At 34.5% G+C, this 16,637-nt stretch overlaps 1 protein-coding gene across 1 annotated transcript in view; it reads left to right on the top strand.

Annotated features, from left to right (window-relative positions):
* IPO11 (importin 11) overlaps positions 1 to 16,637 on the top strand; it is a 214,859-nt gene that overhangs the window by 80,887 nt on the left and 117,335 nt on the right. The window contains exons 16-19 of the mRNA XM_082651230.1: positions 2,344 to 2,470; positions 10,369 to 10,402; positions 10,593 to 10,654; positions 11,953 to 12,069. Coding sequence (XP_082507356.1) covers positions 2,344 to 2,470; positions 10,369 to 10,402; positions 10,593 to 10,654; positions 11,953 to 12,069 — 340 coding nt within the window. The remainder of the gene's footprint in view (positions 1 to 2,343; positions 2,471 to 10,368; positions 10,403 to 10,592; positions 10,655 to 11,952; positions 12,070 to 16,637) is intronic.

A 16,637-nucleotide genomic window follows, 5' to 3' on the forward strand; every position in this document is an offset into this window, starting at 1 on the left:
TAGGCCTGATGCCAGAAGTAGCCTAACCAAAGTAACATCTATCAAAGGTGACTGCCTTGGGATCACACGGAGAGAGCATACTGCAAGTCTTTGGGGAGAAGGAGTTGCAGAGACACCATGGCAAAAAGTATTTGGACACACATTAGGCTTGTATTGAGGTGCCTAATTCAGTAGTACAGATCTATCTGACATTTAGTAGGGTTTTTGCCCAATTCTTTTGTTGCATATACATTTAAATACTTGCCTAATTATTTTAATTTTAGGTACTGAATGAGTAAAATGGAAGGGAAAGGGTCTTTCATAATTTTTAAAATTTTTCTTCATTTAAAATTAGACACCTAAAAAAAATTCCAAGATACTTTTTTCTTGTTTTGAATCGTGCAGTTCTAGTGATTTATTTCTGTAGATGTGGTACTTGTCAGGATGCCTAGCATATAGTCATAGATCAGTTAACATATCTTGACTACTTTAATAAATGAATAGAAAACTATCTATATATGGATCATTTTATAAATATTTAGAGCCATAGAATTGTAGAGCTGGAGACACTTTAAAAGTAATTTTGACCATTAAGTAGCTATCCATTCAGTTATTCAGTCATTTATTCAATCAAATATTTTCAGCACTGGAATTTGCTGTGTCCTGTAGAGGCAGTGGTGAATAAGATGGGCTTCAATTCTGCCCTCAGAGAGCTAGTGAGCCTCTGTTGGAGAGAAAGCCTTTAGTAGGGAGACACATGTGCACTTTGCTTGTCCTTAAACCCTTATAGGCTGTTTAGTCTAGACTGATCAACCATGTATTAATTACATGTTGAAATGATAATATTTTGGATATATTGCAATAAATAAAAATATTAAATTTTCACATGTATCTTTTTACTTATTTTAATGTGGGTACTAACAAATTTAAAATTGCATATTTGGCTTGCATTATATTTCTTTTGGACAGAATTGAACTAGACCAGTATTTCTCAAACTTTAATGTGCATATGAATCACCTGGTGATCTTGTTAAAATGCAGGTTCTGGTTTAGTTTATCAGTCTGGGTCAGATTGTGTGATTCTGTCACACTTCCAGATAATGATACTGCGGTCCAGGAACCACACTTTGAGGAACAAACTGACTCCTATTCTTAACTTTGCCCAGAAGTGACTGTCATCTTGGAATTTGAACCTTTCTGAGCTTCATTCTCTTTGTCGAGAACAGAATGTTGAATGTGGTAATCCCAGAGATCTCAATCCAAAATTAAAGACTCTGTGGTTCCTTCCTTTACTCTACACAAGTCTTGTTTACTTCCACCTCTGGGACTTTGTTCAAATTGCCCCTGTCCCCTGAAGTGGCGTCTTTTCAGTTTTTTGCCCCAAATGCTATTTATCTTAAAGACTGTTCAAATCCCATCTCCTTCTGCCTGCTCTTCTCTCTTTCGTTTCTGCAATCCTAGTATATAGGTTTGTAGTCTTTAATTCTTTTAGGTATGTTAAACATTTTGAAAGCAGGGAATACACTTCTTTTGGAACTTAGTGAATAATTCTTTTTACATGTTTAATCATATAAGATTATAATTTTCTAAAAAATGTGGTATATTCATTAGTTTGCTACATTTTCACCCAGAAATAAATATCATCTTGCCACTAAAATAAATATAATATCAAGAAGAGACTTTGTGGGTGGAATTCTTGGACACAAGTGATTTTTCTCTTTGCCTAAAGAACCTTCCTTTTCTTTAGCAAAGATGGCCATAGAGAAACAAGTATATGTACATGTTACTGTAAATGTTTTATAACTTAAAAAATACAAATCATTATTTTGGTAATCTGAGTCACAATTTGTAATTGGGCACCTTTTACAAAATTAGAAACTTTAGCTGAAATCAGTATAAATTTATATGCATATTTTATATGTCTAGAGATTTCTCACAGTGTTCTGAAAATAATCTTTTATGAGATTAACAGAATTGGAATTGGAAAATTCCTTTATTATTACTTTTTGGGGCCTGTCCAGCCTTAGAGTTTGGAACATTTGCTAGTTATACCTATTTAGATTAACTTTTTTTGGTTACTTTAAGGAACAGAAGTGGACTTGGTTTTTATGTACATAACTATGTTGTAATTCTTTAATACAAAATAATCAGATTTACAATATATCTGCCTAAGAATTTTCAGTTTTTCAAATCAGAACTTTGTTAGTATTTATACTGTGGTACATTTAAAAGTGCTTTTAAACTTTTACATAAAAATGCATATTGTTTTCTTACTACATTTTAGATTTAAACGATGAAATATACTAAGTGAAATAGGCTTCTTAAAATATGTAACCTTTTAATTTCATGATTTTCCCTATCTAGGTATAAGCCATTGCGACGCAGGGTGATTTGGCTCATTGGTCAGTGGATTTCTGTGAAATTCAAGTCTGACTTAAGACCCATGTTATATGAGGCAATTTGTAACTTGCTTCAGGATCAAGACTTAGTGGTATGTTGCTTAAAGGTTTTAAAAGAGTTATTTTTATAAGTTTAACGTATGTTAAAGTTCAAATTCAGAAGTGGTTTATATCTTTCTTTAGAATGTTGGTGGCCTTTCAGTGCTGTAGTTATTCCTTGGTGAGTAGTTTGATTTGAGGGAAAAAAGTCCTTTGATTATTTTTTGCCCTTCTCATCACTAGTAAATTAAAAAAAATTTAACCAAACTCTACTAATCTAAAATTATAATTTTTTAATAAGAATAAAAGAAGGCAGTTTTTAAAAAATCCTTTTATAGCTTTACGTGTCCTTTTTCTTATTCAGAATAGAATTTGTCATTTTTACATTTAAGATAACACCATAATCTGTTTCACCCTTACTATTGATTTTTTCTTTGTCTCTCAGTTTTGGGGTTTGTTTGTTTGCCTTTGGAATTGTTTATTTTAGGACTTTATGTATAGTGTTCACATAATATTCTTGATTTTGTGTTACTGAAAACTTGATAATGACGTCTTTGTTGCTTCTTTTGTTCCCCTTCAAGGCAAGTAGATTTGCTGCTTTATTGTATGTCATTTACTCAGAGGGTTTTTTTAAAAAATATTTATTTATTTATTTGGTTGCATCAGGTCTTAGTTGCATCAGGCAGGCTCCTTAGTTGTGGCATTGGAACTCTTAGTTACAGCATGAATGTGGAATCTAGTTCCCTGACCAGGGATCGAACCCAGGCCCCCTGCATTGGGAGCGTGGAGTCTTATCCACTGTGCCACCAGGAAGTCCCCAAAGAGGTTTTTTTTTTTTGCGGTACGCACACCTCTCACTGTTGTGGCCTCTCCCACTGCGGAGCACAGGCTTCGGACACGCAGGCTCCGCAGCCATGGCTCACAGGCCCAGCCGTTCCACGGCATGTGGGATCTTCCCATACTGGGGCACGAACCCGTGTCCCCTGCATCAGCAGGCGGACTCTCAACCACTGCGCCACCAGGGAAGCCCGCCAAAGAGGTTTTTGAAAAGAAGTTCAGCATAGTGTGGAATAGTATCCTCCCCCCACCCCACCCCCACCGTTGGTGCTTTATTTTATGCCTGAGTAAATATATTCATGACTTACTGTACATTTTCTTTGTCTTGTGCTTAGGTTTGACTCCAGCATAGTCTTTAAAAAGTGAATCTGGTTGATTTTTTTTCTGAGCTTCAAATTATTTTTAGATAAAATTAAATGATTCCACCCCCCCTGCCCAAATTTTGCTAAGATCTTGTTTAATCATTTCTCAATATACCACCTTCTAAAAAAATTTCGAACCTACCCAATTATCCTGTTTTTCAGCAAAGGCTTGGGTCATATTTTCTTGTTTTCACATGTGTGCCATGATAATATAAACTACTTTTAATGTTCAACAAAGGAAAACATAATTAGAGAAATTACAAAATTAAGAAAACATTATAATTGCAGAAGCAGTGACACATTCTAAAAGCAAATAGAACTGATTTTTGGATTTTCTACTTAAATGTTACCTACTTTGTGTAAATAATTGAGAATTTAAATATCATTCTGTAATTATTAAATAGTTTAAGCATCCCATGCTTAAACAAGAGAATCCAGTTTTATTTTACCATGTTTAAATTCTTAGAAGTTTGTTAATATAATAAAACTTAGCTGTTTCTAAGAATACTATTTGCTGGAATTAATTTACTTTTGTAATACCTTTAGAATAAAGCATTTGTAAGATTTAAGTTTTGTTTTCCTAGTTGGAAATATTATTTGCTGTTCTATCAGTGGTATCAGAGAGAAGACATTAAATGCTTCATGAAAGTGTTACAGAAGATTTAAATTTCAGGTCAGTTTTCTGTGGGAAAGAGAAATTTCTTGGATCTTATATTCTTTTTTTAATGAGTCTATTAGGAGAGAAGTGAAGAGAAAATGAGTCATTTAGGTCAGCACTTTAAAAGCAGAACGTTAAATCTGTCACATCAGTAAACATTATTGGGGGAAAAGGGTTTCATGGCCAGTTAAGTTTGGAAAACACTGGACTAAATATTCAAATAATCCTCTTTACTGTAGGACCCATAAGAATCTTTAAAATGTACATCTGTGTAGTGACTATCCAAGGTGACAAAAACATTAATATACAAGGAATATACTTGGAGGAAATGCTGCTGTAGATATAGATTTGCCCTTTTCCTGTATGTCTTCCAGTGGCTGCATCTCATTTTTACACTTTTACAGTTTTGGCCTGCCAGAATTATTTTCTTATAACTTCTTAAGAAGACAGTGTTTTGTAAGACACTAAGTTCATGGTGCGTACATTGTGTCCCCCCCCTTTTTTTAAGTACATTTAAGATCAATAGTATATAAGATATACTATTCTTCAACCTATGAGAAACGCTGGCTAATGAAGTGTGGGAAGATACCTTATACATACAGACATACACAACAATGTACAGGCATTCAGACATACATGTACAAACATACATGAGTGCATTTGTATGTATATACACATATATACACACACAAAGTATATAGATTCTGATGAATCTAAATCTTCTTTGGCTTTCAGAGTCTATGTTCTCTTGCTTGATTGCTGCTGTTATGGAGTTGGGATACATTTAACTAGTTGTCTACATGGCTTCCTAGTCTTATAGCCGTGTTATTACAAGGCTTGCTGTGGCAGAATAGAAATAGTGCAGCAACTGGAGAAAGCAACTTCCCCAGTTGGTATAGGACTCTATAAATTTTTTTTTTTTTTTTTTTTTTTTTTTGAGCAGAAGAAGGTTTATTGCAGGGCCAGACAAGGAGAATGGGTGACTTGTGCTCAAAACCCCCTAACTCAGGACTCTATAAAATTTTATAATGTCAGAAGCTACTGGGTAGAGTAAATATCTCTGATAGTTGCATGATAGTGTTGTTTGATCTGGAGGAATATAATGCAAATTGAGTGAAAATTTTTTGGTTTATTTGAAATAGTGTTATAACTTTTCATCAGTATTTAGCAATTAAAACTTGATCTAGGCATAATGGGCAAGCATTTATAATATTGCAGTATTTGGAAACTTTTTTTGTAATAAATGTTGGGAATTTTGATTCGGTGTAAGATAATGCTACTTTGAAAACTTTAACTTCTAAGCTTCTTTTTTTTTTTTAAATTAATTAATTTATTTTTGGCTGCATTGGGTCTTTGTTGCTTCCTGCAGGCTTTTTCTAGTTGTGGTGAACGGGGGCTACTCTTCACTGTGATGCACAGACTTTTCATTGTGGTGGCTTCTCTTATTGCAGAGCATGGGCTCTAGGCGCTTGGTCTTCAGTAGTTGTGGCATGCGGCCTCAGTAGTTGTGGTGCGCGGGCTCTAGAGTGCAGTCTCAGTAGCTGTGGTGCGCAGGCTCAGTAGCTGTGGCATACAGGCTTAGTTGCTCAGCAGCATGTGGGATCTTCTCGGACCAGGGATTGAACCCCTGTCCCCTGCATTGGCAGGGGGATTCTTAACCACTGCGCCACCAGGGAAGTCCCGAGCAGAGGTTCTTAATTTCAGTATAATTGGATTTATTGATTTCCTTTTTTTGATTTTGTTCTTTTTGTTTCTTGTTTAATAAATCCGTTTTCTTCACACGTGGTTCTTTATTCCATCTGGGATTTATTTTTCGACATGATATCAAGTAAGATTCCATTTTTATTAATTTTTTATAAGGACAACAGTGGTACAATGCTTTATTGAAAAATCCATTAAAAAATATCTTCTGCATGCTTTCTTCCATCCCTCTTAGAACATGTTACTTAGTAGATGCAGTGCTTATGGCAAGTTTCAGATTTGAGAATGTTGTTACCACAGTGTAAACAGAATGACTAAATTTTAGGTGAAAGGAACTTTCTTTTCCTGGGAACCCCAGAGGATTCTCTAACCAGAATATTTGATTTACATACTTGGTTTCTTTAGTGGTAAGGTTTCTGATCCAGTAATAACCTTTCAATTTCGGAAATTATAAGTAATTAAAAATTTTTTTTGTTTTACTTAGGTTATTTATGCAACCTTCAATAAAACAAGCAGGAAGCTACTTAAAAATTAGCATCAGTGTACTCTTTCAGCCTTGTAAGAGGCAGTGTATAATGTAGACTGTGGTACAGCCAGAAGGTTTATAGTTTGGGGGTGGGGTGTGTGGGGGTTATTGTCTGTCAGGCAGAGGAAAGGCCATCTTCATGGGCAGGTTGACTACCAGCATAGAAATAGGGAGTTTTTCAGGTGGAAAGCCAGTTGATGGAGTTTAAGAAGGGACTTTTGAGTGGCATGTACATGACTGTAGCAAACCCTGAATTCACTGTGGGAGGTGCAGCTGGGATCTGGGCAGAGGTATTTTTAACAAGGTACATTGAAATTCTCCTGTCTTTCCACTCTTCTGCCTTATATGGGTCTCCCAGTTCTGTCACACTTTCTTACAGTTTCAAGTTTTCCCACTTGACCATCCTTTGTGTCTCAAAAAAACTGTTACAGGTTTTAAACTCTGTGTTAGTCTGTGTTTTCACAAAATGAATTCTAAATTCACTTATATTCAGCAAATACGTTGGGTAAGATGTTGTGGAAAAAACCCGAGCGAACTTTAGGGCCAACCCAGTAATTTCCGAAGGAAATATCAAAAATATGTGTTTGAGGGCTTCCCTGGTGGTGCAGTGGTTGAGAGTCTGCCTGCCGATGCAGGGGACATGGGTTCGTGTCCCGGTCCGGGAAGATCCCACGTGCCGCGGAGCGGCTGGGCCCGTGAGCCATGGCCGCTGAGCCTGCGCGTCCGGAGCCTGTGCTCCGCAGCGGGAGAGGCCACAACAGTGAGAGGCTTGTGTACCGCAAAAAGAAAAAAAAAAATGTGTTTGAGACATCAAGGTATTAGGGCACTCTAAAACCAGGAAGAAAGGAAACATTAATCTAGTAACTTTCTTATAGTCCATTTTGGTTTTGTAATGATGTGTGTGGTATCCATATTATATGAAAATGAGCTTTAGAATGTTTTTCTTAAAAGGAGATGAAAATATGGAAGGTGCTTTTTATCCTTTTAGGAAAGTTATTTACATGTGTATTTCAGAAGAAAATATGTAATTCAGTGATCTTGACTGCATAATAGAGTAAAAATAGTACCATAATAGTACCAAGTAATAAAAGAGCCGATGAGTAGGATAATATTATTCATATTAGTATCTCTTTCCATGCCTAGCATGGAATCAGAAAGTTATAAAATGTTTATTGAAAGAGTTAAGAGATAAGGATAAAACATTATAAAATTATTATTCTGTTTCTTTTCAGCAGAGAAGTATAATCTATTTCATAATTATTCTCTCATGTTTGCCTTACTTACATTTTCCTGGTGGTCTTAAGTCCCTGAGACATTGCCATTTATTTCAGGTCCCAGCTCCATGCTCACTCCTCTAGTGTGTGGAATTCCCTTCACTGCTATGGGCAGGCTGTAGTAGTGGTCAAGCATTAGGCTGCTCCAAGCCTAGAACTCAAATCAACCACCCTGACAGTTATGCCAAGGCTCATTCTCATGCTGGACACCGAAGTTTCTGGTTACTCTTGCCTTTATGTAGCAGTCTTCTTTGGAAGTAGTGTTGACCTGTGATTTCTTCTTGTTCATTTCTCTGTTGCTGTCATGCTTCTCTGGGATTCTTCCAATGATTCTGATGGCTTGATGGCACTTGTTTGCCCCAGTATGGAATTAGTTTGTTATCTTCTTAGAACTTTTCTGATGTTTCAGCTGAAGGGGTAGGGTAGACTCAGGCTGAGTTACAGTCTAGATATGGTTCTGGATACTTCGGGTTTCATTCTCCTTCAAAAAGCTAGGTTTATTCTATGAAAAGTTATGTTTGGAGTCTGGTTAAGGGAAGATTGTTTTTGTTTTGTTTCGTATTCTTGCATTTATTTATCAAGTATATATTGAATCATGTCTTGGAAGTTGTGTTAGATGATCTTCTGCCAATCTTCTGTCACAGTCCCCAACTATTCATTCTGTAAATTCAGGTCCTGATTTTTTTTCCCTGTTACTTGTGAATTGCTGCAAAGTTCATTGTCTCTATGCAGTAAGTACTTCCTATTTCTTTTATAGCTCAGGAATAGCTAATTTTGTTCTTATTTGTGTTTGTCATATTTTAAATGCTTCTCTCTTTTCTTAAACTGTGTGCTTTTTGTTTTCCCTTATGATCTGGCTTCCTAGTCTTGCAGTTAAGCTAGAGTGCATCATGATTAATTTCATCTTTTTCTCTGCATGCAGTACTGCACTGACTTCTTCCCTTTGTTAGGAGGGAAAACACAGATAGTTTTCATTCAGATGTCTCTTTCCTATACTTATTTATGTAAATGTCATCGTTATGGGTTAAATGCATCTCTGGTCCTTTTGTGGAGGAAGATCAAGAGAGATTTAAGGGTTAGTGTGCTGACAGTTTGATTTCCTTTTGGGGGGCACTTTCAAGTCCTGGTGTTTGTGAATTAAATTATTGCCACAGTGCCAGTTATATGCCTTACACTGTACTAAATGCTGACAATTTGAAGATGACTAGAAATAGTTCATGTCCTCAGGGGGATTATCCTGTTCTTAAGCTCTTCACATTAGCCATTTTTATTGATAATTATTTAATATCTGGGTGTTTTTTTCCCCTGCTAGATTGTAAGCTTTTTGAGGACAAGGACTAGGTGTGTCTTACTCAGCATTTTTTCCCACAGCACCCAACACAATGCCTGGGAGTTATAGTTCCTTGTTGAATATTTTTAATTGCATGAGTATGTCATCTTTTCATTAGGTCATTTCATAGTAGAACACTTAGCATAGTGCTTTGCATGTATTGGATAATCAGCACATTTGTTAAATCATTAAAAAATCTAGAAATATTCATATTACCTTTAGAAACAGTGAATAAAAAGAAAAGGCAGGTGAGAAAACATCTGCACTCTAGGCTCTTAGAATCTGTGGATTTGGAACTAGAGTACTTAACATTTGATGAATATGCCTAATCAGCACCTCAAGACCTCAGAAGCTCCTATAAAATGATCAAAACTGTTTCTTTGTGGAAAATGGCTGCAAAGGAAAAACCAGTTGCTGTTACAGGTGTGGGAAGCATAGCAGCAATCTAAGAAAGTAATGGCTCTTAGCCAGGAAATAAAAGTTTTAGATACATTATTTTACAGAGCAGCGTATAGCATTTAATCGTGGCTTGAGTTCATGTTACTTGGTGTGGAAACTGAGTGTGGTAGCCCATGCCCATTTAGCTGGTCAAGTCACAGGTAAAACTCTAAAAGAAATAGGAAGATTATGCTGTCATGATATGATTTTCCCAGGTAACATGCTGATACACAAAGAAAGTGTGATTTGGCAAGGTTAAGAGCTTGTACAAACCTTTCTGTATTTGTGAACTTTGGGATTTAGAAAATATCAGACTTTATCTTTTGGTTATTTCAGGGACTTCCTGTAATTGAGGTTACAAATGGGAATTTGTGTGCTTTTTCCTCCTCCCTCTTCCTTCTCTTCTCCTCCCTCACTCTTCACTTATACATCCACCGGCTTCTCCAAGCCCACCCTGCTTTCCTGCTTCTCTTCTCTGCTTCTCAACCTTCCCTTTCCCTCTGACACCATCTTCACACTCTTTTCTCTCAGTGCCACACTCTCCACAGTGTTATGGCAAATTAGTTTTCTTCCTGGAAGCACTCACTGGATTAAAGACTCCTTTAAGCAAACTATGGGAAACTGAGAAGGGTGGGAATTGACACTATTTTACTTTTTCTTTTTAGTCCTTGCTAAATAAGGAGAATGTCCTTTTATTTCTAGATGTTAATGTACTCTGTGACTTTAAGTAGAGAAAGTGATTTGCAGTAAATTTTTTGTCATTCATTATTAATGATGTTTAGTAATTCTAGAATGATTCGTAATTCACAGTATACTTTCTTTTAGGTCCGTATTGAAACAGCTACCACTCTGAAGTTAAATATCCTTTAAAAACTTTTAAAACACTTCATTGCAAAGAATTTTAACAACAATTTAAAATTGTTACTTATTTTTAAAATTAATTTATGAGGTAGTTTAAAATGTAATTTTGGATTGGTTTGTTGTATTTGGTTTTTACATATACTTTATCCTGATAAATTTCATATATTCTGAATTTCATATATTCTCAGTATTCCTTAACTGCTCTTCACCTGTTGATGATTTTGAGTTTAGAACAGATCAGTTTCTACCGGTAAGAATATTTATTTCTAGGTTTTATAACAATTTCTGCTTATGTCTTTTAGAATGTTGTGTTATTTTATAGCTGAAATTATATATGTAGTATCAGTTATTTATTAAAGTTGCATTGAAAAGTATATTAGATTTTTTGGAAGTGATTGCTTTTATTGGTAACTTTAATTTGAAATAGTTTACTTTTATTCTGCTTGTTTTTTGTTTAGTTATCTTGTCATCTGTTTTGGAGTGGACTGCTGAACTTTTTTTCTCACAATTATAAAACAGTAATTTCACTTCATGTTTGTCTGTTACTTTTCATCCTTAGGTTATCCCCCTCTGTTGTCTGTGTATGTATGTCTATCCTACACTAGATTGCAAATTACTTGAAAAGCAGAATACCAAGTCTTACTCATTTCTTTTTTTCCTTCACTCAACTCTCAGCACCTAGCGTGGTGTTTTCACATAATTGGTACTCAGTGAGCTCTTGTTAAATATGTCAGTAAGGTTGGCGCGTTAGTGTTTGTTTTTCTTGAGAGGACTAAACAAGAAGAAAACTTTATGATAAAATGTCTACTTATATTTCTTATGGGGTCATAGATGGGAAAACTTGTAGAGCAGAAATTTTTCTTTAATAAAAGAATCACTAGGTATTTTTGGATGAAAGAAATATGTTTTACCAATCTATATAAAAATGAACCAGATATGTGAAAGAACAAATGTTTATGTATCTGGCATCCTGTGATTTGTTAACTCCTACTATAATTTTCAAGATGTAGGAGTTAAAAGCCAGACATAGGATTTTTGTTTTCGATTTCCTAATCAGAAATATTCTGTTGTTCTTAGAATTATAAGTATTTATCTACAAAAGTTTATATCTCTGTGCAGCATATGTTAAGGGCCACATGAGACAGCTGGTATGTGATTGCAATAATGGCATTCCTTTTGCTTTAATGAGTAGACTTTGCAGAACAATAGGCATATGTGGAAAACCAATGACAAAGCGCTGTTAAAAGTTGGGTTTAGCAGTATAAAATTTATACATAAAACGTTCAGATACAGTTTTCCTCTGAAAACATTACTCAGTGTCTAGATGAATTAAATTCTAAAATGGACACATTTAACAGCAATAAAGAAAAAAATCACTGCCCTAAATATTGGCACCTTGATCATTTTGAAGTTGTATAGGTAATGCTAAGGTTTTGTCTATTTGTCTTGTATTGCTTTGATATTATGATTTAGTTTTATTTCTTATTTCATTATGTAAAAGTTTTTACATTTCTATTCCAAACTTTTATTTTTTCTTTTTACCTACAGTATTTGGAAACCATGTTCACACTACTTTTTCAGTTACTGCAGCAAGTTACAGAATGTGACACAAAGATGCATGTTTTACATGTCCTTTCTTGTGTGATTGAAAGAGTAAACATGCAGGTAATTTTGTTGTAAAGCATGAAAATAGATGTTAGAGGAGTAAGTAGAGTATATATAGAATTCATTAATATCTTTGCTTTATATATGTTGTTTAAGTGTTAAAACATCATTAAAATGATTCTCATAGGTTGTGATTTCAGTTATGTATCAAAATTGACATTTATGCTTGAGTTTTTATAAAATGACCTAAGAAAATTAAAATTAAAAAATAAAAACTTGGATCAGCAATGTAGAGGTGTTTATTAGAAAGCAAAATTATATATCTCTTAGAAAATTCAGTTTATATTTAATAATACTTCTTAAAATTTAGTGTGTTTGAGTGCATAGTCACAAGTGTCTGTCAGCAAATGCAAATATTCGCAGAAGTCTATTATTTGTACCTTAAAAATTGAGTGTGTTTTGCAGTCTAGTCCACATTATATCCATGATTGGTTTAATATAAAAATGATATGTAAAGTTCTTAACAGTAGATTATTATTTAACTGTATTCAGCTTCCCTTATCACTCCTAATCTTTGTGAAAAATTGATAATCCAGGAATCACAGTATAATTTTCTGTAATTTCTTATATCCAAGTTTACCAGTGCATATTTTTATTTGAAAAGCGCTGAGTAAATCTGTGAGGTATTAGGGAAAGATAGTACCTCGAGTCCACAGTCCTGAAGACTGCTCCTGAATTCATTAGTGAATTCTGACACCTTGAACCTGTTTATTAATTCTAAAGCAGTTGATGAAAATTGCTATCAGTTGTTGAGTAATGACAAGTTTCCAACTTCTGTGCCAGATGATTTGCATTTACTTCTTACTTAATCCTCACAAAAACCTTTGGGTGGGAATTAGAACGTATTATCTCAAAAAATTAGAGGCTTTAAGAAACTTACCGAAGTTCAGACATCTGAGTGGCATTGACAGTATTCAAACTCAGCATTATAGTATGTTAACAGCAGTTGCAGTTTTGAGTGACCGTTGATCATTTTAAGCAGATCTGAGTCCTGGTGTCTCAAAGTAGTAATATCTTACAGTTTTCTTAACACTTGGGATTCTTATTACATTAATTACGTTATTTCATTTTGATATTGGTTTATAAACAACATTGAGAGAGTTTGGTCATTGAGACTGTTTTAAACTTATTTCAAGTCCCTGTCTCTGCTCTTTATCTTGAGCAAGGTCTTTAACCTCGTGTCCCCATGTATAAAATGGTAAAGTTAAAGATAACTCACAAACACAAAAAATGATTTCTGAGTGCGAAATTATTACAGATGTTCTGTATGCTTTAGATCACCATACAATTGCAATAAGTTGTTTAAAAATTGATTATATAAGAAAGATTTGGCACATTTTTATAATTTTATTTAGATATCATCTGACTAATGGGAATTTCTTAAAGAATATTTTTTTTTCTTCTTTTAGAAATGTATTTTCTTACCCCCATCTCTCCAAACCTTTAAACCTTTTTCCCCCATTACTCTTGCTTAGTAAATTTAAAAATGCTTTTGTTTTTATCCATACTCATCTTTCGTAACACAAATAGCCTAAGCAGCTCAGGTGTCTATATCATTAGTAAATAGCAATAAGATATAGTTATCCAGTAGTACTTTTTGTTTTCAGAATGCAGGTAGGAAAGGGTTACAAAAAATGTTTTTAGTAGATTCTTTAACATTTTCCCGTGTTAACCTTTGAATAACACCATCATTTATATATCCTTCAGCTATCATTTACATATGAATTTGATTTTTGTTTACTAGGTTGCAAACATTTTGAGCCATCTTACAACAGTGCTTTCTGACACATAATAGTTTTTGAAGTTTTAGGGAACTCACAATTTTTATACCATAGCTTGCAATTATTTGAAGATTATATTTCCTCTACTTTTAAAAAGCATAGTTGAAAACCTATAATTAAATTATTCTGGTGCAGGGATCCCATAAATGCACAGTCAGGAAAAATGTGTTAATCATCAGGTGTAATGTCAGGTAGATAGTCTTTGGACTTAAGCATTTCTAAAGGAAAAGAACAAAATTAAAAATTAAAGGGCCAGCGTGAAATAGTAAATGTTCGGTTGAAAATGTTACCTAAAATGAGGTTTCATTAGAGACTTACTTTTTAAATTCCCCTGTGAATGGAGCCTTTGCTAAAACATTTTTTAGGCTGTCACATATTTGATTTTCACATGTTTTTCTTTCTTTTTAATTGTCTCAAAGTATTTTTCTCCCCTTTTTTAAAATTAATTTTTATTGGAGTATGGTTGCTTTACAATGTTGTGTTAGTTTCTTGCTATACAGCAAAGTGAATCAGTCATACGTATACACATATCCCCTCTTTTTTAGATTTCCTTCCCATTTAGGTCACCCCAGAGCACTGAGTAGAGTTCCCTGTGCTATACAGTAGGTTCTCATTAGTTATTGATTTTATACACAGTAGTGTATATATCACGTTTTTCTTAATGTGTTATGAATGAAAGTGGGTATCTCCCTATCTAGAATGAACTAACTCATAAGAGTATAATTATAATGCTCATAGTAGGCACCCCCCCAGCCCCCCATTCTGTTTTCTTTGGAGAAGTGCCAAAAGGTGAGAGCTGTTTCGTCTCAATTGTTTAATGCTTGCAGTTCAGTTTCTGTTATAGGGTTATTTAGCCCAATGTCTATAAAACATTCTTAATTCCACGTGTTTTTTAAATATTATATAAATAACTGATAATTGGTCTACCAAAAAACTCATGTTATAATCATTTTCAGAATGTATATGCGTAGTATTTTTTATTTCGCATCATTTCATTGAAAAATTTTAAATGTACAGATAAGTTGCAGTAAATCACTACCCATATATTCTTCACCTAATTTCATCATGACACTTCACCCAGTATATTAGACCTCTCCTTCTTAATTATAACCATGATTAGATTCAGAGGACTTAACATTGATGTAGTACTGTTTTCTAATATCAAGTCCATATTCAGATTTCCTCAGTTGCCCTAATAATGTATTTTTTAACCACCTTCCTCCTGCCCTAAGGGAATGTGTTTGGCTTTCATGTCATCACTTTGTTTTCTAATCGCCAGCCCTTTTTTTTTTTAACATCTTTATTGGAGTATAATTGCTTTACAATGGTGTGTTAGTTTCTACTGTATAACAAAGTGAATCAGCTATACGTATACATATATCCCCATATCTCCTCCCTCTTGCGTCTCCCTCCCACCCTCCCTATGCCACCCCTCCAGGTGGTCGCAAAGCATGGAGCTGATCTCCCTGTGCTATGTGACTGCTTCTCACTAGCTATCTGTTTTACACTTGGTAGTGTATATATATATGTCCATGCCACTCTCTCATGCCACTTCGTCCCAGCTTACCCTTCCCCCTCCCTGTGTCCTAAAGTCCATTCTCTATGTCTGCCCCTAGGTTCTTCAGAACCTTTTTTTTTTTTTTTTTTTAGATTCCATATATATGTGTTAGCATACAGCATTTGTTCTTCTCTTTCTGACTTACTTCACTCTGTATGACAGACTCTAGGTCCATCCACCTCACTACAAATAACTCAATTTCATTTCTTTTTATGGCTGAGTAATATTCCATTGTATATATGTGCCACATCTTCTTTATCCATTCATCTGTTGATGGACACTTAGGTTGCTTCCATGTCCTGGCTATTGTAAATAGTGCTGCAATGAACATTGTGGTACATGACTCTTTTTGAATTAATGGTTTCCTCAGGGTATATGCCCAGTAGTGGAATTGCTGGGTCGTATGGTAGTTCTATTTTTAATTTTTTAAGGAACCTCCATACTGTTCTCCATAGTGGCTGTATCAATTTACATTCCCACCAACAGTGCAAGAGGGATCCCTTTTCTCCACACCCTCTCCAGCATTTATTGTTTGTAGATTTTTTGATGATTCGCTAACTCTTTTTTTGTCTTTTGCAACACTGAATCTATGAGTGATTTTTGAAATAGTGTCTTTGAAGCATTAATTTTAATTTAGAACATCATATATTCTAATGAATAACTAGGACTGGGATATAAATATTTCATGACTTTCAAATGTAATTGGGTGCTTTGGTTTTATTACTTACCCTATCTATAATTCATAGCATATACTTCCTTTCTTCCATGCCTTAGAAAGTATTCTCTCTAATTTGTTCAAAACAAAAGCTGGTTTATTTTCCTTATCAGTAGAACATGCTGTTATATGCTGCTTTTAGTTGAATATGAATGCATTAGGTACTCTGAAACCTGTGTCTTTATGTGTTAATTGGTTTGCCTTTATAAATTAATTGGAGGGATCTTTGAGATAGAGCACTTAGCAAAATTAAGTGCTCAGCAAAATTAAGTGCTCCATAAATATTTTAATAGTATGATTGAGAATTTATATGTAAATAGTCTCTTAATATTTATTCAGTTTTATCTCACTGAAATATTTAGGCAAATGTTTAACTTCTTATCTTTCTGTACCTCCTCCCCCAAACTCGGGGGGAAGAAATCCTACAGTTTTTTCTGGCTACCCTTTTAGTGTATGACGTTCTATAAGCAGAATAAAGAAACTCTTACTCTTTTTGGGAGCATTTTTTTTTAAT

This window comes from Grampus griseus (genome assembly GCF_964374135.1).
Source record: "Grampus griseus genome assembly, chromosome: 3".
NCBI lineage: Eukaryota > Metazoa > Chordata > Mammalia > Artiodactyla > Delphinidae > Grampus > Grampus griseus.